This window comes from Lepidochelys olivacea (assembly GCF_965140295.1).
Source record: "Lepidochelys olivacea isolate rLepOli2 genome assembly, chromosome: 6".
NCBI lineage: Eukaryota > Metazoa > Chordata > Testudines > Cheloniidae > Lepidochelys > Lepidochelys olivacea.
In genome coordinates, this window is record NC_140416.1 from 71,351,227 (window position 1) to 71,372,751 (window position 21,525).

The 21,525-nt window shown below is 41.1% G+C and overlaps 1 protein-coding gene across 1 annotated transcript in view; it reads right to left on the minus strand.

The window, feature by feature from the left end:
* RYR3 (ryanodine receptor 3) overlaps positions 1-21,525 on the minus strand; it is a gene marked incomplete at its 5' end in the record, with an annotated part of 579,989 nt that overhangs the window by 217,964 nt on the left and 340,500 nt on the right. The window contains 5 exons of the mRNA XM_084631721.1: positions 364-584; positions 5,674-5,843; positions 6,598-6,718; positions 8,924-9,032; positions 14,552-14,732. Coding sequence (XP_084487847.1) covers positions 364-584; positions 5,674-5,843; positions 6,598-6,718; positions 8,924-9,032; positions 14,552-14,732 — 802 coding nt within the window. The remainder of the gene's footprint in view (positions 1-363; positions 585-5,673; positions 5,844-6,597; positions 6,719-8,923; positions 9,033-14,551; positions 14,733-21,525) is intronic.

The window sequence follows — 21,525 nt, forward strand, 5'->3', positions numbered from 1 at the left end:
GCCAATATTTTTTTTTTTAAAAATCACGTCTGATTAGAATTATGAAGATATTTCTGCTAAATAATGGTTTGGTTTAAAACAAAATAATAATAAAAAAGTTAAGTTATTCTGTACAACCCTGTGGTTTGTAGCAAAGCCAAATCATGTGTGCAGCATGATTCAAAAGTATAAAACCAACTGTTTAATCTTTTCTTTCTTAAGAATATTTTTATCTTACTTTCAGATAATTTACTGCATTTCACAATAAACTACATTCCCATTCTATATGGTACAAAGAGAAGAAAATTACTGTATTACAATGTATACGCTCAGTTCAATACCTAGTACAAAAGAAAGCAATTTACAGATGTGTATCATACTCACTGGCATATAGCAAGCAAGCATTCTTCAATAGTATCTCTTTGTGCTTTTGTAAGGGACCGTCCCTTGGATAGTCTATATATTGTGTGAAGTGTTGAATCAATCAGAGAGGCATAATGCTCCGTTCCGGAAAAGAGGGGAGCACATCTTGTTAGTAATGGAAGCACAGATGAGCAAATATATCTATTTAGTGCAAGAGCTGCCTCTGTGGTGCTCAGGGATACCTGTATAAAAGTAGCATATAATTGTCAATCCCATCTGGAATTACATATTGTAAAGTAAGAATGCTCTGAAATAAACACCATGATATATTTCCAAAAGTGTCTAGATACCAATTGTATTTAAATTGTGAATTTATCAGTTTAGTATGTTGGGCAATTTTAATGCCTAAAATATTCTTCAAGTGTATTACTGTCTGTCAGTTTGAGAAAACTCCATCTTAGAGTGTTTACGAAATACTAAAAATCAGGGAAAAGAAATAGGGCTCATCACTGAAACAGCCTCCGAACAGGCACACATTTATGCTGGAGAACAGTGTTAATGTCTGCCTGTACTCTGGCCAGTGGTGGCTCCCTGCACAGGTAACACCTGTCAGAAGCATAGATAATCTCTGGGGGTGTACAAGTAATGGCCGTTGCACTATCAAGAGGATTGTGTGCAGTTCACATCCACTAAGCCCTGGACCGAACCTAAGAACAATCCTCTATAGTTCTTGTTGTGGAGAGTTTGCAGTGTAGCTTTTAATGCCCTGATTTTGGGGCATTAAAATGTTATCTTTCACTCCCCATGGTGTTTTAGGGTTTTCTAAAGGTTGTCAATGATAGAATTTAGACCCAGAAATATAGCTTTTAACCTTAACTTTACTTGAATGTAATATTAGGTAAGACAGTGACACTAACAAAAACAAAATAAAGGCACTCCATACTTGACCTGCTGAGGTCATAAATGGCAGTCCAAAGTATGTAACATGATACATGTAGCCTCAGATCTAACACCAGGTCTACACTACCCCTTATGTTGGCAAAATTTATGTTGCTCAGGGATGTGAAAAAACATCCCCTGAGCTACATTAATTTTGCTGGCATAAGAACTTGTGTGCACAGAGCCAAGTCGGTGGGAGATGCTCTCTCACTGACATAGCTACCGCCGCTCATTGGAGATGGTTTAATTATGTCATCAGCACAGCGCGGCTACACAAGTGAACTTACAGCGGTGCAGCTGCATTCATACAGCTGTGCAGCTGTATGCTTGCTAGTGTAGACATGGCCTTAGATACTACATTTATCCTAGACACCATGGACACCTTTAGATTAGATTAAATTACATAGATCAAGACTACTCAAGACAGAAATTTAGGACTGACATTCAGTTTCTTTTCTCCTTATGTTTTAGCTCATACTGCAATTTTAAGCATGACTTAAAAAGCAGTTTACATGTATATAACTTTAATTATATATATATATATACACACACACACTATACTACATATCAATGTAGTTTATTACAAAGAAATACATATGCACTTATACTCTATTTAAGCATGTATATAGATTACTTTGAACTTCTTTAGAAAGGAAAGACTTTTGTCTATAAATATAGATTTTAATAAATTCCCTGAAAGTGAACTAGCTCAGTGGTTTGAGCATTGGCCTGCTAAACCCAGCGTTGTGAGCTCAAACCTTGAGGGGACATTTAGGGATCTGGGGTAAAAAATGTGGATTGGTCCTGCTTTGAGCAGGGGGTTGGACTAGATGACCTCCTGAGGTCCCTTCCAACCCTGATATTCTATGATTCTATGGACTGTTAATTTGGGATATGCTGTATGTATATATGGAATTACACAAAGGTGCCTAGGACTGTAATGGGGCCAAAAGAATTTGAATCTTTTATGAAATTGCAAAATATTTTTCCTACCCTGTGCTCACCAAAAGAATGCAATTCAAAGAAAAATATGAATAGCCGTTTCTGCTGGTTAGCACACATCCTATGGCAAGCTGCTGGATTTCAGTTGCAGCATAACTTCCACTCCACTACTGATACGAGTCAGTGCATTGCTGGAAAATTCTTATCAGCCCTTCAAGGCTTTTGTAGTCTTAGGCTGGAAAGAAAACTTTTAAAACTAAAACCATATGGTATTAAGAAATGTGTCCCTAGTTAAAAAAAAGCTTTAACTTTTAAGACTATAATTATTTTTCTGAAAAGCTAAATGCAACATATGGTACAGGTGCATGTATGAACCAAAGCTTTCCTGTAAGTTGAATTTTACCTTTCTAAATCCATCCACAAATGGGAAAATATGCATTTCAGTCCAACACAGTAGCTACCATTATCTGAATATTAAAAATGTTAAGATGATGGGCCTTGAGTATTTTTACTTTGTTTTTCTTACCTCTTTTTGATACTGGTTACATTCTGACTTACTGATATGGAGCCTCAGTTACAGGGCAATCCTTCAGCCCTCACTTGATCCTTACTCAAATGAACAGTCCTATTGAAGTCAAGAGGTCTACTCATGTAAGGATTATTTATATGAGGAAAAGCTAGCAAAATAAGGTCCCTAATTATACAAGCAGGAAATTCTTGTAATTGTTATTAATTACCCAACAAGAGTCAGCTATCCAGGCATTGTTATTAACATATGAGACAGAACTACATCAGAAATTTAACAATGTCAAGAGCTCTGCTATTTTAATTATTGTAATACTATCATTACTTGTAGTTATACACTTGGATTTACTATCAAACTCTACACACTGTTTCAATTACACATATGTATTAACAGAAACTACCAAGATTTTGAAGTTTTTCAGCTTGTTCTTGAACCCATACTTTTCCCTCTATGCTCCAGTTAGCTCATTACTTTATTCAATTATACCAATAAGTTAAATAAGTGTTTTCAGTTTTAGAATTTTTAAATCATTCACTAATATTTTTCTTTTATACCACACTCACATTTCTGGAGGTTTCAATTATTATTTAAAAAAATTGTAAAGTGTAAAATCCTGACCCCAACTACTACTGAAGTTGGGAGTTTTGCCATTGACTTCAATGGGCCTAGGATTTCACCCCAGGTATGTATTTGTATTGCAAGAAAAATATTGCCTTATGCTTTTACTGTTGCTGGAAAGACTAATAATGGTAAGGAGAAAGCAGAGAAAATGTTTACATTTATGTTTCAAGGGTGGGAGAAGTCTTATAATCAGTTTAACCCTTAATATAGCCATAACAAAAACTATTTAATGCATTATAAACTAGTAGATATATAAATGCAGATCTAGACTCACTCTCTCTTTCTCTCTCTCTCTCTCTCTGAGTAGGCCATGTCCTGATAGTCTTAATTAGTTTTTACTATTCTTAATCAGTCTTTATTAGACTAACTGGGTGAACTGTAAGAAAAATTATCCATGAACATAATGGCAATTCTGGGCTTTTATGTGCATCTTACCATTCTCTTCCCTCCACAGTTATAGTTGCTTATAGGGATACAGAAATAAATCTTTACATTATGTTCATTATGCATGTTAACAAATTAATGATCTACAGACTGAGTATTGCATTATCTCATTCAGTTCCTCAGATCATATCAACTCTAAAAGACAGTCTCAGTGGAAGAAAAGTAATGACACCAATGGAAGTTAATTGTGTCAGTGACAGTGTTTCATATTCTCAACAACATATTGTTCTTAACAACAGTTGAAAACAATGTTAAGGATCTGATTTCAACATAGATATTTAGAAATACTGAGTTAAATCACTACATTCTAATCTTACAGTCTCACCCTATGTTCTACTCCATTTGTTGGACCTGATTCTCAGCTGCCTTGAAGTTGTGTACCACAGGTATAATTTGCTACCAAATCATAACTCTCCACTCACACTAGTCGTAATTGTTACATCTATTTTACACTCATTTTGTATTGATGTAAATGACCAAGTTAGTTATAAGACAGTGGAGAATGAGGCTCTTAATGTGTGGCAGTACATAATGTGTCAGAAAGATGACTATTAGATATGGGTATTATGACTTCTATGCACAAAGAAGAACTATATACAATAGTTTAAATTACTTTTATTTTAGATTAAGTATCACTTTTTGGCCTTTTGGCAAAGATCATGTGTATTTAGATTAAGCAAAGTAACAAAAAACAAAGAATAAAAAAGCAGCATCTCCATGGGAAATATAATCTCTCTTCTATGATAGTCCAAACTGAAAACAAATAGATGCCTGTTTCTGTAAAGAAAAGAGTTCTTATTAACGTAAAGGTTCAGAGACTGATCTTTTGAGAGAATCAAAGGAATTGGATTCATAGTATTCCTGGACTGAATGGTTACAGGAAGTACCAGAAAGCTCATGAGAATGTTTCTCATCATAATATGTCCAGGCCCAATTGAAAACCTAAGAAATTTGGATAGTTAGAATAAGAAGATTAATTGTGATGGTGGTTGGTGACCAGATTATGAAACTGAAAAACTGAGGCATCTAATATGACTGACGCACAAAGGACGCTTTGGTGAAGTTGAAGAAGATTTGCACAGGAGAATTTGGCAGCTGAGTAAAGAAAGGCTGACCAATCCTGTTTTGTAACCTCAGTCAATCATCACTGCTTCTTCTTCTTCATCAGTGTAGATTTAACATTCTGTGCTGTGAATTTGACTCTTATGCAGAGTGCCTCCAGCACCTGCATAAGGAGTCAAAGTAATTCTGGGAACCTGAGAAAAAACATGAGCATTTCTCTAGTTTTTCATAGAAAACAGATTTCTTGCCCCTCCCCTGTCCCAAACTAACAGTGTCCTTAAAGGAAAAAGGATAAATTATTTTCTCAGATATGTGAGCAGAGTTCCTATGCATCTGAAGGTGGTCTGGCCCAGTTTGCCACATTTTTCATATTCTTTAAGTTCCTAATCCCTTCAGATCCTATTATATGAATTTTCAGTATTGTGGATGCTGTCCGAGAGCTTTCTAACTGAAACAATTAAGCATATTCATACTAACTGCAATTTATTTTTTAACATATTCTTGTATTGAAATTTCTAGCTTTTTTGTTACCTTATAAGCTCTTTATACTATATTTCTTTGGGGCTTTTTCCTCCCCTAATGCTAGTTCTGAACATTTTTGATCAAACATATGTACTGTATGTTTATAAATCTGTAATTGCATTATTATTGCTTGCTGATATTAGTGAACATTGTGAGAAGGCTTATTTATTACTTTTCCTTTTTATGCAATACTAACTAAAAAGTTATGTTTTGTAACTCTGATGTAGCCAGTATCCTTAACCAATGTTCCTAATTCTCACTAACAAAATACTTACTGTATCCAGAGAGGCAGATGCTCTTAAGTCTTGTAAAAATCCAACCTCCAGTAGGTGGAGGAGGAAGCTTTGGTCCTTAATACCATAGACACGGTCCAAAAACAGCACCATGGGTGCTTTATGGTCAGGACAGAAACTTGCAGACATGTCTGGCTCGTTGACTGTACCATCTAAAAAAATTTTTAAATATTTAATTTCTATTTCACACAAAAAATGCAGCTCAGCTCAAAATCTCCTAACAACTTTTTTTTTTCAAATCTTCTAAAAAATTCTAATGTATAATAGAAGACAATAAAATTATAGGATCTAATTCATCAATGAACTAGGCAGCTGCAACACCAGTAAGTTCAATGGCCTAGCATGCATACTTGTGTCCACAGTAAAATTGCCTTGTCTCTTGTTCTAAGCAATCAACATGTATAAAGCAATTTTCTTAACAATAAAGAACTATTATGGAGAAAGAGATAGAGACAGTTAGACAATGCAGAAAGATTGGTTAGAAATTGTAAAAGGCAATCAGAATATGTTTGTAAAGTCACAGCCCCAGTATAAGACATATAAAGGCATTCTTGCTGTTTTTTATAGGCCCCTTTTACCTCCTGTGTGGGAGGGCATGGCGATTATTTGGCATTGATTAAGGAAAGGATGACAACCTGCACTGTACAATTTGTTGATAGGTGCTCCCAGATATTTTCTATGAATTAATGAAATAATTGCTTCTTGTCTTTCTTCTGGAATGGCCAAACAATGTAGCCAAGGGCTCCCCTAGTGCATGTGGGCGCAACTCCACTGATTTAGGTGAAGATGCACTCACACCAGGGTTTAATTTAGCCCAAAGTCCATAGAAACTATAGCAACAAAAAAACTTTTGTATATCTATTTAAACACTTTTGAAAAGTCTGCACAATGATAAATTGAAGTTACCTTTGTTAACTGTTGATAGCTTTAGTGGTATACTTATAATCCCAACCAAATCTTCTGTTGGCACAAGAGAACGAAGAATTGACCTGATTCGAATAGCTTCTCCTTTCCCAGTTTGGATAAGCTGTTGAAACACAATCATACATATAAAAGACGACATTTAGTTAATTGAAGGGACATCAGAAAAACATTGACAAAACCTAATTGATTGAAATATTAATGCTAAGGGTTTTGTTTGCTTTGTAAATCACTGCAAATCCCCCCCACAAAAACAAACAAACAAACAAACAAACAGAGTATATAAAAGGGAGGTTCCAGTTTTCAATCATTCCACCCTTCTTGCCTGTCCCAATTTAAATGGGATGTAACAGATTTCTGAAAACACACTTAGGCTATGACTACACTGAAATCACAGGGTTCAGGTAGACATACCAAAGCTAACTTTTATCTCACTAACTTGGGTACCAGAGCAACAAATCTAGAGCTTTAATCATTTTTGTTACTCTTCTATGGACTTTCTCTGATTTGTCCACAGCCTTCCTGAAATGTGGTGCCCAGAACTGGACACAATACTCCAGTTGAAGCCTAATCAACACAGAGTAGAGTGGAAGAATTACTTTTCAAATCTTGTTTAGAACACTCCTGCTTATATATCCCAGAATGCTGTTTCTTTTTTTGCAACACTGTTATACTGTCCACTCATATTTCGCTTGTGATCCACTATGATCCCCCCAGATCCCTTTCCACAGTACTCCTTCCTTGGTAGTCATTTCCCATTTTGTATATGTGCAACTGATTCGGGGCATAATTACTATAAACTTCCAATGATAGTGCCCACTTGCCCTACGTGCCTGTGAAAATCTTCCCCGGAACGTTTATTTATGTGAACTTATTTTGTGTTTAGGTTAGATATTTAGACTATTCAAAACACCCAAACTGATTTTCCTCAGATTTTTCAAAACAGTTATCTTTGGTCTAAGATCACACAGGGGAAGTTATATGTTCTAAGAAATGGCTGAGAAAGTTATGAGCAAATGAAAAAGAAGAATTAAAAAAATAAATCTGAACTTATTTATGGCGCTTTCTATGACAAAACTTACAATGTAATATACATTCATTTACAAATATACCATCTTTTCCCTACCATAGAGATGATTCCTATCCAGCATCAATATCAGTACAGTTTTGCAAATTATTCATTGCTGTGTGATGAATTAAATACAGACAAGCTAATCTTTATGTGAGTAGCCACATAATCATCGGTTTACATTAGCAGCTCCTGCAAAGTATGCAACAGGACAATAAAACTAATGTGGTAAAATGAACTAGCAAGTGGGCAGTTCACTTGTCAGTACCTTGCAAAGTTTGTTTTTATCAAAGAATAATTAACTCTATTCCTTAAGAGTGGAAGTTACGGGTTTTTTAATTTCTCCTACATTCTATTTCTATCCTGAAGACTCACATTTTATTTTCAACTCTTTATATTTACATTTAATCAAATCATTAGAGATCAAGAAGAATGGTCAGAGCATCTATGATTTCTTTTCTATCCTACTTATAAGGCATCAGCATCACCAACTGACGTATCATATTTGAGGAGGCAGTGCTGCCTAGTTGATAGGGCACTGCACTATAAGACCTGTAAAGTGAAATCCTAATCTCTCTGAAGTCAACGGCAAAACTCCCATTGACTTCAATGGAACCTGGATTTTGGTCCTGGGTTCTATTTCACAACTCTGATACTGACATGCTGACTGAACTTGGATGAATCACTTCACCTCTGTGTTTCTCTATGCCCTCTTCCACCACTTGTCTCTTGCCTAATTAAATATTTCAGGGCAGCAACTACCTCTCAGCTTTGTGCCCCAGTCTTAGTCGGGATTTCTACACGTTGTTGTCATACAGATATAATAATAAAGGTCCTTGGGTTCCAGACTACTTACTCAATACATGACCCTAGGCAATTAATGTAATTTCATTGCAGCATAACTAATCCAGGTATAAAACACTGTATAAAAGCAGGTCCTTCAAACAAACAAACAAAACTCTTATACTTCATCTGAGTTAAGCTGCCTAGATGAGAAGTTTTATACTTATGCTCATAATATAAGTCAAGGGAAATACTGTAATTTCTTTATTAGTCCAACACATATGCTAATATCCAAAATCTTGGGCTCACGTAATAACAGTGTTAGCAATAAGTATAGTTTACTTTATATAATGTGTACTTAGTATGGTGTCACTTGAATGGATAGAAATATTTGCAGCTTGTATATTTTACCCAACTCCTTTTACTTTTATTTCTGAGCAAGGGAGCAAAACCACTTACATGCATTTCTGGTGCACAGCGTCCAAGCAAGTCTATCAGAGCTGAATAAAAGGACATGATTGCATTGCCCATGTGCACAATCTCTTCCTCCTCTTCTTCTTCAACACTGCTGAAAAGGCACCAAAAACATGAGAATATTTTGGCTGCCATAGGATAGCCTAAAATAAGGTTGGATTCTTCATTATAGGGGTGACTGTGTAAAACTTTAGACTGAAGCGCCAGCTGACTGAAAGCAGTGTTTATTGACCTATTTCTTGTGTCTGGTCACAGGTTAATTTCTTCTACACTAAGAAATACATTTATTATTCACTTTTTATTCAGGTTTTATTGTAGTCTTTATTTTATAAGTTAGCCCAGAATAGGAAGGAAAAGTCTTTTGTGTTTTCTGTTTAAAAATTATTTTTCATTAACTGCAGCATGTTCCCTGTGTACATTTTGTATGAAAAGTCCAATTATATATTACGTAGCCTGTTCCACATCTGGAAGTTCATACTAATACTTATGTATCTAAAACATGTATTGGGTTCTCAAGTTTGCTGTGCACCCATACAGAGAATTATTTGCCCTAATTTAGGTCCTATACATATTAAGATAAGTGATAGGTCCAATTTCTCTTTGAAAAAGACAGTTACCTTTTCCGTAACTGGTGTTCTTTGAGATGTGTTGCTCATGTCCATTCCACATTAGGTGTCTGTGCTCGCCACATGCACTGGTGCTGTAAGTTTTTCCCTCAGCAGTATCCATAGGGGACTGGCTTTGGCACCCTCTGGAGTGGCGCCACCGGCTCCCCCTACCCTCAGTTCCTTCTTGCCGGAAACTCTGACAGTCAGGAAGGAGGGTGGGTTGTGGAATGGACATGAGCAACACATTTCAAAGAACAACAGTTATGGAAAAGGTAACACTCTTTTCTTCTTCAAGTGCTTGCTCATGTCCATTCCACATTAGGTGACTCCCAAGCAGTATCCCTGGAGGTGGGTAGGAGTTCATGGATGTGTTGATTGCAGCACAGCTCTGCCGAACCCAGCACCATCCCTGGCCTGCTGAGTGATGGCATAGTAAGCTGTGAACGTGTGAAGAAAGGACCACGTCGTGGCTCTACAGATGTCCTGGATAGGGAGGGATGTGAGCCAGGAAGGCCGCCGAAGACGCCTGAGCTCTAGTTGAGTGGGCTCTTACAATCGGTGGTGGCAGAACTCTCACTTGGTCATAACAGGTCCTTATGCACGAGGTGATCCAGTTGGAAATCCTCTGTGAGGACACTGGAAAGCCCTTCATCCTATCCGCTGTAGCAATGGAGAGTTGAGATGATTTTTGGAAAGGCTTGATAAGCTCTAAGTAAAAAGCCAAGGTCCTTTGGAAGTCCAGCGCGTGAAGACACCTCTCTTCGCTGCTCTTGTGTGGTTTGGGACAGAACACTGGGAGGAAGATTTCCTGGTTCATATGGAAGGTGGACAACACCTTCAGCAGGAAGGCTGGGTGGGGTCGCAGCTGAACCTTGTCTTTGTAGAAGACCATGTACGGTGGTTCTGAGGTCAAGGCTCTAACCTCAGAGACTCGTCTTGCCGATATCACTGCCACCAGGAACATGACCTTCCATGACAGGTGGAAAAGGGAGCAGGAGCCCAGCGGCTCAAAGGACAGGCCTGTGAGCCTAGAGTGGACCAAGTTAAGATCCCACTGGGGACAGGAGCCCGCACCTGTGGGAAGAGTCTCTTGAGACCTCTCAAGAATCTGACCGTCATGTAATGGGAAAATGCAGTCTGTCCTTGAATCGATGGGTGCAAAGCAGAGATGGCTGTGAGATGCACTCTAACAGAAGTATGTGCAAGGCCCTGGTTCCTCAAATGAAGCAGGTAATCTAAGACAGATTGTAATGGAATGAGAGATACCACGCTCGGATGCTCAGGAGGAAGAGACACCATACCCGGATGCCCAGTGGGAAAGCCTTGTCCACTTGGCCAGGTAACTCAGTCTGGTTGAGGGCTTCCTATGTCCCTTGAGGACCTGTTGGACCTCCTCCAAACAGGCCTGCTCCTCCGGGTTCAGCCACACAGCATCCATGCCAAGAGGTGGAGGGATGTGAGGCTGGGGTGCAAGAGCCAACCATGGTCCTGTGACTGCAGGTCCAGTCGGTTGGGCAAGGGACAGGGAGGGGCTGCTGTAAGGTTCATGTGTGTGCCAAACCAGTGCTGGCAAGGCCACACCGGGGCGATCACGATAACCTGTGCCTTGTCTCTCTTGATCTTTGTCAGTAGCTTGCTGATGAGCAGAATTGGTGGGAACGCATACATCAGGCCCCCCCAACCATGACAGGAGGAAGGCATCGGAGAGGGATCCCCTGCTCAGACCTTACCGAGAACAGAAGCAATGGCTCTTCCTGTTCTGTGTGGTGGCAAATAGGTCACCTTGGGGAGTCCCCCACCTTTGGAAGATCATGCAGGCTAGCTCCAGGCAGAGTGACCACTTGTGGTGAGAGGAGAAGTCCCTGCTGAGCTGGTCTGCCAGTGTATTCTTGATGCTGGGAAGGTGACAAGCTGCTGGGTGGATTTTGTGGCTGATGCAGAAGCGCCTCCTGACAGAGAGCCAACAAGCATGCTCCCCCCTGCCTGTTAATGTAGAACATCGAGGCTCTATTGTCAGGCAGGACTCATACCACTTGCCTGACAGGAGGGGTAGGAAGAGTCCACATGCCAGCCAGACCACTCTGAGCTCTTTGATGTTTATGTTCAACTTTGCCTCCTCCGGTTACCACATCCTGTATCTGGAGGTCGTCGAGATGTGTCCCCGAGCTGAGGTCCAAGGCATCCGACACCAACTCAATGGAGTTGTCAAACGGAACCAACTCCAGGACTGTCCTGTGATCAGTCCACCATCGCACTGAGGTAAGTATCACCTGGGGAATGGTAATGATCTTTTCCAGGGGGTCTCGGGACTGGGAATAAACGATCCCCAGCCACTGCTGTCTGGGCCGCATCTGAAGCCTGGCATGGTTGTCTTAGCCTCTCCTTGTGGCTAACCACCTCAACCACAAGGGAATTGGGGTCTGGGTGGGAGTATAAGCACTCACGCCCTTTGGTTGGCACAAAGTACTTGCGTTCAATCCTCTTAGAGATAGGGGACACGGAAGAGGGGGTCTGCCACAGGGCATTAGTGATTTTGGAAACCCCTTCATGAAGGAGTAGAGCCACCCTGTCAGGAGCCGAGGAGCAGAGCACATCAAACAGAGAGTCCGAGGGCTCTTTCAATTCCTCTGCCTGAAGTCCCAGGTTGGAAGCAACCCTCTTCAAAAGTTCCTGGTATGTTTTGGCGTCATCCTGAGGAACTAGGTGAGGGGGCCTCATGATAGCCTTGTCTGGCAACATCTGGCTGGTGCCACGGGAACCTCAACGTTCATTGGTGGTCCAGTAGCTTACTCCCCATGGTCCTCCTGGACCTCTGGGGTCTTACCCCCCCGAAGCCTCGAGCACTGGAGAGGGACAGGATACCGAGGCCTCTGGCCTCTCTGAGGCTCCCGACACCAACCGGGCAGCCTGGGGAGGTTGGCTGAACCCCCAAGGGTTCCATGGGTACCATGGCCCCAGCCACTGCACTTGGGGCCATGGGACAGGTTTCAGTGCTGATGATGTAGGCAGCATCTCTGGTACCGGGGCTTGTCCCACAGTCAGGGAACCTCGCTCTGTGCTGGAGCTATAAGCAGAGCGGTCAGTAGCAGGCGACCAGGATCTAGTGAAGCAGTGGCTCTTGTCTGACTGGTGCCAGTTGCTGCGTCCTGAAGCCGACCTGTCCCGAGCGAGACGGGAGTCTTGGTCGGGATCTCTGGGACCTTCTTGACAGGAGCCGTGAAGGGAGACCGGTGCCAGGCTGTGGACGGCACTGGCGGAGCACTGTGTACAGAGGGTACAGAGGCCACAGTGCTCAGTGTGGAGTCGGACTGCTGCTCCAATGCCAGAGTGAGTGCTGACTCCATTAAGAGCGCTTTCAGATGGATATGGCACTCCTTCTTTGTCCTAGGTTTGAAGGACTTGCAGATCCGACACTTGTTGCTCATGTGCCTCTCACCTAAGCACCTTAGGCAGCTGGTCTGAGGATTGCTGAGGGGCACAGGCCATTTGCAGCAATCACAGGGCTTAAAGCCTGGGCACTGGGGCATGCCCCATCCCCTGGCTGAGTCTCGTTCGGGACTACGAGAACTTCAAGAACTATTACTACAGGTAACTAACTGTAACAACAATTACCTACAAGTATACTACAAGTTCTACAGAGTTTGAACAAACAGAGAACGAGACAACACTAGCTGAAGAAGCAGATGTTCCAGCACTGTCACTGACGGCAGGAAGAAACCGAGGGTGGGTAAGCCGACAGCGCCCCTTATACTGGGCCATGCGGGCACCACTCCAGAGGGTGCCAGAGCCGGTCCCCTATAGATACTGCTGAGGCAAGCACATATCCCTAATGTAGAATGGACATGAATAAACACTCAAAGGATAATAATTGTTTACTCTTCAGTTATGTTTTTAGGATGCTGTCTACCATCAAAGCAGAGTTATCAACTTTTAATTGATGTGTAAAGTCAAAAAACTACTGCACTGCATGGAAATGTGAGTGTGGTCATAGACAGGAGTCTGCTGACAGGAGGATTCTGTGACAATGACCAATTCAAAAATGTACTCTACAGTGTGGTTTAGAAAAATATGTCCAATTGCTTTAGAAAAATGGAAGGACAAACTTCAAGACATTTCTCACGCTGAGATTTTCAAAGCACATTAGGGGATTTAGACAAGTATCTTTCAATCTGTTGATCTGCTTTGAAAACCTCAGCCTTAATCTTTTCTTTCAGAATTCCAGAAGCAAAAACATTTCTTCTGTGTAAAGTATTCAATAATACATAGATTTTATTGAATCTTGGCTGGGGTAGGGGGTAAAATAGGGCCAGCTGGGGTCACCCTTCCCCTCATCCAAGAACTGTGCAGAGGAGACATCACCTCCACCACTCTTGGGCACTAAGACCTTTCTTTCCTCCTGCCATGTGGCTTCAGGGGAAAAACTGCAGGGAGGAACCCGTCAGAAACTCCAGGTCAGAGCAGAAGCAGCTAAAGCAGGGACCTTCAGACAGCCAGAGAATGTTGTACAATTTTGACGGGACTTCTGAGGTCGGTGCTCATTGGCTCTCTGTGTGTGCTCCAACCCTCTTGTTCCCCACAACTCTCATAATCTCTTCACCTCAATTTCACACCACACCTGCTCCTCTACCCTACTCTTCCCTGCCCTGTCCCCTACGCCTTCTTTCCCTTCCATGTCCTCTCTCCCTTCACTTTTCCTTCTATTTAGCTGATCCCCTCCTAACTAAACCCAGCCTAAAAAGCAATCATGGAGCTAACATGAAGTTTACTGTTGTCACCCTGTTCGCTCTGCTTGTGTGTTATCCTTCCCCGTCCCCCCTCTGTCTGTCTTATCAATTTACACTGTAAACTCTTTGAGGTACGGACTGTCTGCTGCTCTGTGTCTATACAGTGCCTAGCACAATGGGGCAAACATGGTTAGTTATTAGGTACTACTGTAGTATACAAGATTAATAATTCAGCTAATGAAACATCAGCATTTGCCAAAAGAGCATATACATTTACTTACACTTCTCTTTTATAGCACTGAGATGGAAGGTCAAGAGTTGGGTTCTCTGAGATCTTAATAGCTCCTTGCATAGCTGCCAGCAAACCATTTCCTCCTTCTCCTCTAAGAGCTGGCCCAAAGCATTCTGGGCGTCGAATAAGGAGCTTGACAACAACACTAGCATTTTCCTCAACACTTTCACCTAAAGACCAACAGGACACGTTAGCCTCTTATATAAAAGCCAATATACTTCTTCTGAAAGGCAATCACTAATTTATGAACAGTTTGGATTTTTCCCTAAATTTTACAGTACATAAAATAATAGAGAGAGAAAGAAAAACAAACTTTTTTTTAGAAGGAAAAAATGCTAAATTTACAGCACCAGAGATAAATCTTCTACTTAATCAAAGAGCAGTTAGTATATAGGGAATGACAGTGTAAACGCCTGCAAACTGCTTTGGCCAAAGTTCAACAACTTTAACTTAGAAGATTGATTTCTAGGGTTGCCAGGGGAATTCATTTCCATGATTACTTCTGTCTTTTTCCTCTCTTCTGAAACGGCCAACAAAGGCAGCAACTGTGATAGTAGCTTCTGAAGTGTCCATGCAGGAAATGGACTGAGAACTCATTTCACATAAATAATTAAACCATCACTAGAAGGTAACAAAAATGGCTACTAACCTTCTGTAATTGCTGTTCTTTGAGATGTGTTGCACATGTTCATTCCACTCTTGGCATGAGTGCAGCCTGCAAGTCATTGGAAACTTTTCCTTCAGTGGTACTGCCAGGATGGTACTGCCAATGCATCCAAGTATAAAGGGCCCAGCCATCCCAGAGTCCCCTCAGTTCCTTTTTGCTGGACAACCCCAATGCACAGAAGTAGACGGGTGGGTCATGGATTGAACATGTGTAACACATCTCGAAGTACAGTTATGGAAGTTTAGTAACTATTTTTTCTTGAGTGATTGCGCATGAGCATTCCACACTTGGCAACTCACAAGCTATAAACCAGGTGGTGGTATAGGAATCGATGTGCACACAGACTGAAGTACAACTCGTTCAAATTTAGCAGTTTCTAGAGTACTGAGTGATGGCATAATGGGATGCAGAGGTGTGGACTGAAGATCAGGTAGCCTCTCTACAAATTTCCTGGATAGGGGCATGCACAAGAAATGCAGTCGAAGCCACTTGAGATCTTGTCAAATGAGCAGTTACTCTGCTTGATGCAGAAATGCCAGTCAGGACATAACATACATGAACACAAGAGGCTATCCATGATGAAATTCTTTGTGAAGAGATCGGGAAATCTTTCATCCCATCTGCCATGACCACAAATATTTAGGCTGACAAATGGTACTGTTTAGTTCTATGTAGAACACCAAAGCCCTTCTAACATCTAGGGTGTGCAGGCATTGCTTATCTCTATTTTAGGAAAGTAAATCAAGTGGTTAATATGGAAGTTAGAAATCACTTTAGAGAGAAATCTTGGATGAGGGCTGTCATAAATATAAAGGGAAGGGTAACAACTTTTATATGTGCAGTAACATAAAATCCCTCCTGGCCAGAGGTACAGAATCATTTTACCTGTAAGGGGTTAAGAAGCTCAAATAACCTGGTTGGCACCTGACCAAAAGGACCAACAAGGAAAGAAGATACTTTCAAATCTGGCGGGTGGGGGGGGGGGAAGAGGTTTTGTTTGTGCTCTCCTTGTTAGTTCTCTCTCAGACAGAGAGAGACCACGGCAGGAAAAAACATCTCCTAAAAACATACCTGAAATGAGCATCTAGGATTACAAAAATTGTAAGTAAAGCAAGGAAATGCATTAGATTATCTTTTGTTTTAGCTTGTGAATTTTCCCTATTCTTTGCAGGAGGTTTATTCCTGTTTTTGTAACTTTGAAGTTGAGCCCAGAGGGGAATCCTCTGTGTTTTAAATCTTTTTATCACCCTGTAAAATTACCTTCCAGCCTGATTTTACAGAGGTGCTGCTTTTACTTTTTTCTTTATAATAAAGTTCTTGTTTTAAGAACCTGATCAGAAATCAGAAAGAAATCAGAGCCTCTCCGATAGATCCATGAGAGTGGAGAACCAGTGCTCCTAGGGCAATGCTGTGGCTATTAGTATAACTCAGGCATGGTCCCACTTGATCTTTAGCAACTCTCTGTGCAGGAGTGGAATTGGAGGAAAAGCATAGCAGAATTGTTCGGCCAGGGTAGTAGGAAAGTGTCTGTGACGGAACCCGAACTGCAACCTTGTATGGAACAAAACTGATGGCATTTTCTGTTAGTTTTGGTTGTGAATAGATCTATCTGGGGATTCCCTCACTGCTGGAAAATGCACCTGGCTACATCCAGGCAGAAAGACCACTCGTGGTGATTTGTAAACAATCTGCTTAGATGGTCTGCAAGCTCACTCTGCACCCCTGGAAGGTAAGAGGTTTCAAGATTGATTTAACTGACAGAGCAAAAGTTCCAGAGGTGAATGGACTCTTGACAAAGTGGGGAAGAGCAGGCTCCTCCTTGCCTGTTGAGGTAAAACATTGTTGCTGTGTTGTCTCTGAGAACAAACAGGCTTTTCCCCTGGACCTGAGATTGGAAAAACTGGCATACTAGCGAATAACCCTTAGCTCCCTGACATTGATGTGTAGAGACATGTCTTGTGAGGACCATAAACTCTGAGGGGACCCAGATGAGCACCCGAACTCAGAACAGATGCATTTGTCACCAATGTCAATGAAGGCTGAGGTTGGACACAGTGAACACCTTCACACACATTGAGTAAGTGAGCTCTATAATCATCAGAAGGGGATGAGATGGCTCATGCGGAAACTGCCTCATCAGGGGAGGAGGACAATGAAGTCAGCACAGGTTGAGGCTGCCCCTCCTCCATAAGCTGTCCAGTAGACTTCTCTTGAACCACCACTTCCTGCTCACCACCGGGCCCAGAACCGGACTCAGGAACAGGCAGTGTCTGGTGAGTAGACTCCTTGTGCCTCTCTGAGGAGACAGAGCAGGAATGCCCTATGTATGACTTGGAAACTGTGGGGAATCTTCAGATTCCAAAAGAACCATCGGAAGGGTGGTGGGCCCCAGTAACTCTTGGCCATTGCAGCTTGAGGATCTCAAGGCAACCCCAGGTAATAACACCTAGGTGGGGAGTAGCATGACTGGCTCTGAGGCTGGGAAACATAGGAACCAATCTCCAATTCAGAGAAGGACGAATCACTCTCTGCTGACCAAGGTCGGGTGTGGCGGGGGAGGCTCCCAGTTATGCTGGAGAATGGTGCCGAGTCAGTAAAGATTGTAAAGCAGCGAACATTGCATGGTACCAATGGGGACATAAAGTCTGAGGCCAAGGAGGTTGCTGCGGTACTGGCGCACCTCTGTCTGCCAGTACCAGGAACGTGGTTTCCTGCACCACCAGGGACACAGGTACCGACAGACTCAGCAGATCTCTAACTGCTGCAAATGCCTCCAGCATGGTCAGTACCAAGATGGGCTCAAGTTATTGTGGTCAAAAATGGAGAGGGCACCTCTTCAGGCCCCAGACTCAACAGTGCCTGCCTCAGTGCTGGAGCCAATGGTGCTGGTTTCAACACTACCTGAGAAGAGGAATGCTTGGATTTTGGCTGTACTCTACTCTTATCCCCATGCTTAGAGGATTTGGTTGCCAGCAGCTTTGCTTTCTCAGTGATCTGTCCATAGGTCTCATGCCTCTTCTTGGGCACTGGAGAGGGCAAGTGGTGCCAAATCTCAGGCAGCATAAAAGGCACACTACTAACCAATCCCAAACCACTTGATGCCGAATCAGGACAGCTAGGCTCTGACGGAAGTCTCAGGGCTGCTTCCAGGAGCAAAAACTTCAGCCTGGCTTCTCTGTCTTTAGTCTTTGGCTTAAAGTTCTTGCAAATCTGGCAGTGATTCTGAATATGAGCTTCCCCAAGCATTTCAAGCAGTTTGCGTGCCTGTCACTGTCGGGCATTGGCCCAGAACAAAAGACACAGGACTTGAAGCATGGTGACCAAGGCATCCCTCAGTACCAAGAAACAGAAACCCCAGATCTGGGGACTGAAAAAGAACACTAAAAGTAAACTAACACTTACTAAGTACTAAGCAACTATAAAACGAGATAACTATTCACAAGAGCATTTGCTAAGGCAAACCATGAAATTCCAAAAACTATCACAGGTGGTAAGAAGGGACTGAGGGGGCTCTGGGGCAGCTGGGTCCTTTATTTTGAAGTTTAGTGGTGTGCGACAGCAGAAGGTGCTCAAGCCACCCTGATGGGTATCACTGAAATAAAAATTTCTGACTACTGTGCATGGGGCGCACATACACCAAGAATGAAATGCATATGTGCAATCACTCAAAGAAGAATTTTCTGTTCATTGCCAACCAGGGCCAATATTCCAACTGGTGACCTGGATCAATCATAACATTTAAATTCCTGATTACCAGTCCCTGGAAGCATTCATTTAAAGCTTTAGAAAATGTACTACAGGGGACAATGAAGCACTGATATAAGAATAAATACTAACTTAACAGGCTCCCTCACATTCAGATTGTATAAAACTCAGTGCATTCCCCCCCAACTAAAAGATTAATTGTTCTAAATGGCCAGTGTTTTTTATGAAAGAAAGTGATATTATTTCAGTGGTCCAACAGAAATGGAGATTGTTGCTAAATATTGTATCATCTATGTTCTAGCACAAAGAATATCTGTTGTGATCCAGCAACTAAATCTTCTCAGCTTGACTAAGGAATGTCAAATCTCCAAGGATTGATACATCTGCCCTCTAGACACGGTAATTTAACTGCAGTAAAAAAGTATCTCAAATTATTTTCAATATATGTTTAGGTAGGAATAAATATGTTTTGCTTGCTATATGAAGGCTTTAAATAGAATCCTTCTCAATTTCTACATATAACGCATACTATAGCTCAGATTAAGTATTTCACACCATGCCTCATCCTACTTTAAATCACAGTTATAACTCTGCCTTGGAATAGATTCTGCCTGCTTTCATTTTATAACATCATCTAGTTTTGCATACAGGCATTTACATTAAAAAATTTGGTTTGATTTAGTTGGAATGGTTAAGCAAATACTTTTGTAAAGCTGAATTACATAGTGAACGTAATACAAGCAACACTTTCCATGGACATTTCAATGACTCAACAAAACTAATACCCTTAGACATTTTTATTCAGAACACTTTCTAATATCTAACTGCACACCAAACACCTGATGTTCCTGCAGCCTTGCATGTATGGAGTCCGTGGGGAGGGTGTGTGGGATTGTATGCATACCTGTTGCAAAATCAGACTCCAAATGCGAATAAAATTACGTTACAATTTTATTAAAAGAAAACTACTGACACAGTTTTGCCTGAATAGTTTATCTCCTGAACATCTATCTAACCTGTTCTTGAATGAGAGAAGTGATAATGCTTCATCCACCTCCTTTGGTGGATAATGCCCTGTTTCTCCCCCTGTTAAGTGATATTTCCTAGGGTAGAGAATTTGTGGTGAAACATGTGGGGTTTATACTACTTACTTAAACTGGAGGTGAAAGTGGGTTTGTGAAAGTCAAAGAAATTTACATATGACTATAAGTTAGAGGTGTGTGGAAAGGAAAGCTCTATCTCAAAACAGGGAGACCAAATTCATCCCTAGTGTAGCCCACTAAATTCAACGAAATTACACCCAGAATTAATTAGGTCTAAATATTTTTTTACAATTTCTCGCAGGTTGCAATTGTTGGCCCCCTTAGCATGTAAGTTTTACTTGTGTTGTATGACCACTGCATACCAAATTGGTGCAAGCTTTACTACTTAACTTCTTAGAGCCCACTGTAACCTATGCCACAGTCTAACTCAATGATGAATTTGGCTTGGAGATCTCCGTGGGAGTTGCATCAGCTTACACCAGGCAATACTTTAGCCCAGTATTAAATCTAATGTATTTATAGGCATTTCTATGATGCTTGTATCTCAGTAACTCAAATATTTCTTAATTTATCTTTGCAACACCCCTCTGAGGTAGTAAAATAGTATTATCCCTATTTTATAGATGAGAAATTCAGGCAGAAGATGATTAATGGTCTGATTTACAGACGTGCCGAGTACCTGCAACTCTCACTGTCACTGGAACCTGAAGGTGCTCAAAAGGGGCCTTGAGAAGTCATCTAGTTCTTCCTCCATGCTAGTGCAGGACCAAGTATACTTGGACAATCCCTGATAGGGGTTTGTCAAACCTGTTCTTAAAAACCTCCAATGATGGGAAATCCACAGCCTACCTTGGAAGTCTATTCCAGTGCTTAATTATGCTTATAGTTAGAACATATTTTCCCAATATCTTGCATTACACCTTTGTTCGTAGTATCAGTGGAAATTTGTCTTTATATAAAGCCTTTCATTTGGGTATAACAAAGAAATTTACAACTATTAATTCAACTTCACAACACCTCTATGAGGTAAGTATTATTTTACCCATTTTACAGGTAGGTAACATGGTACACTTGGGGGTTGAGTGGTTAAGTGCTCCAAATCACTGAGTGGGTCAGTGGCAGAGGCAAAGATAGAACCCAGAAGTCCTCACTCACGCTACAGTTCTAACTATTGGTTCCCTCTAGGAGTTAGAATTGATGATGCTAGCTTCAAGTGTACATTCAATATCCAGGACAAAACTTCCACAGCAAAAAGACAATGTGATGAGAAATAATACAGTGAGATGCTATAGGAAGGAGATATGCAAATCGGATATTGGCTATGAACACAGGATAAAGTGATACTGCTTATGATACACATGACAAAGTAAAAGTGAAAATATTTAATATTTTGCGGAAAAAAGAACTCAAAGAAGAATAAACGCTTCCACTATTTCACAGTTACAGAACTACAACACAGCATATAGCATTAAAACTGAGGTCTCTAACCTTATGTCAGATATGTAGATCCTGAGCTGCATGTGGTACTTTCAAAATATTTTTGAAGTT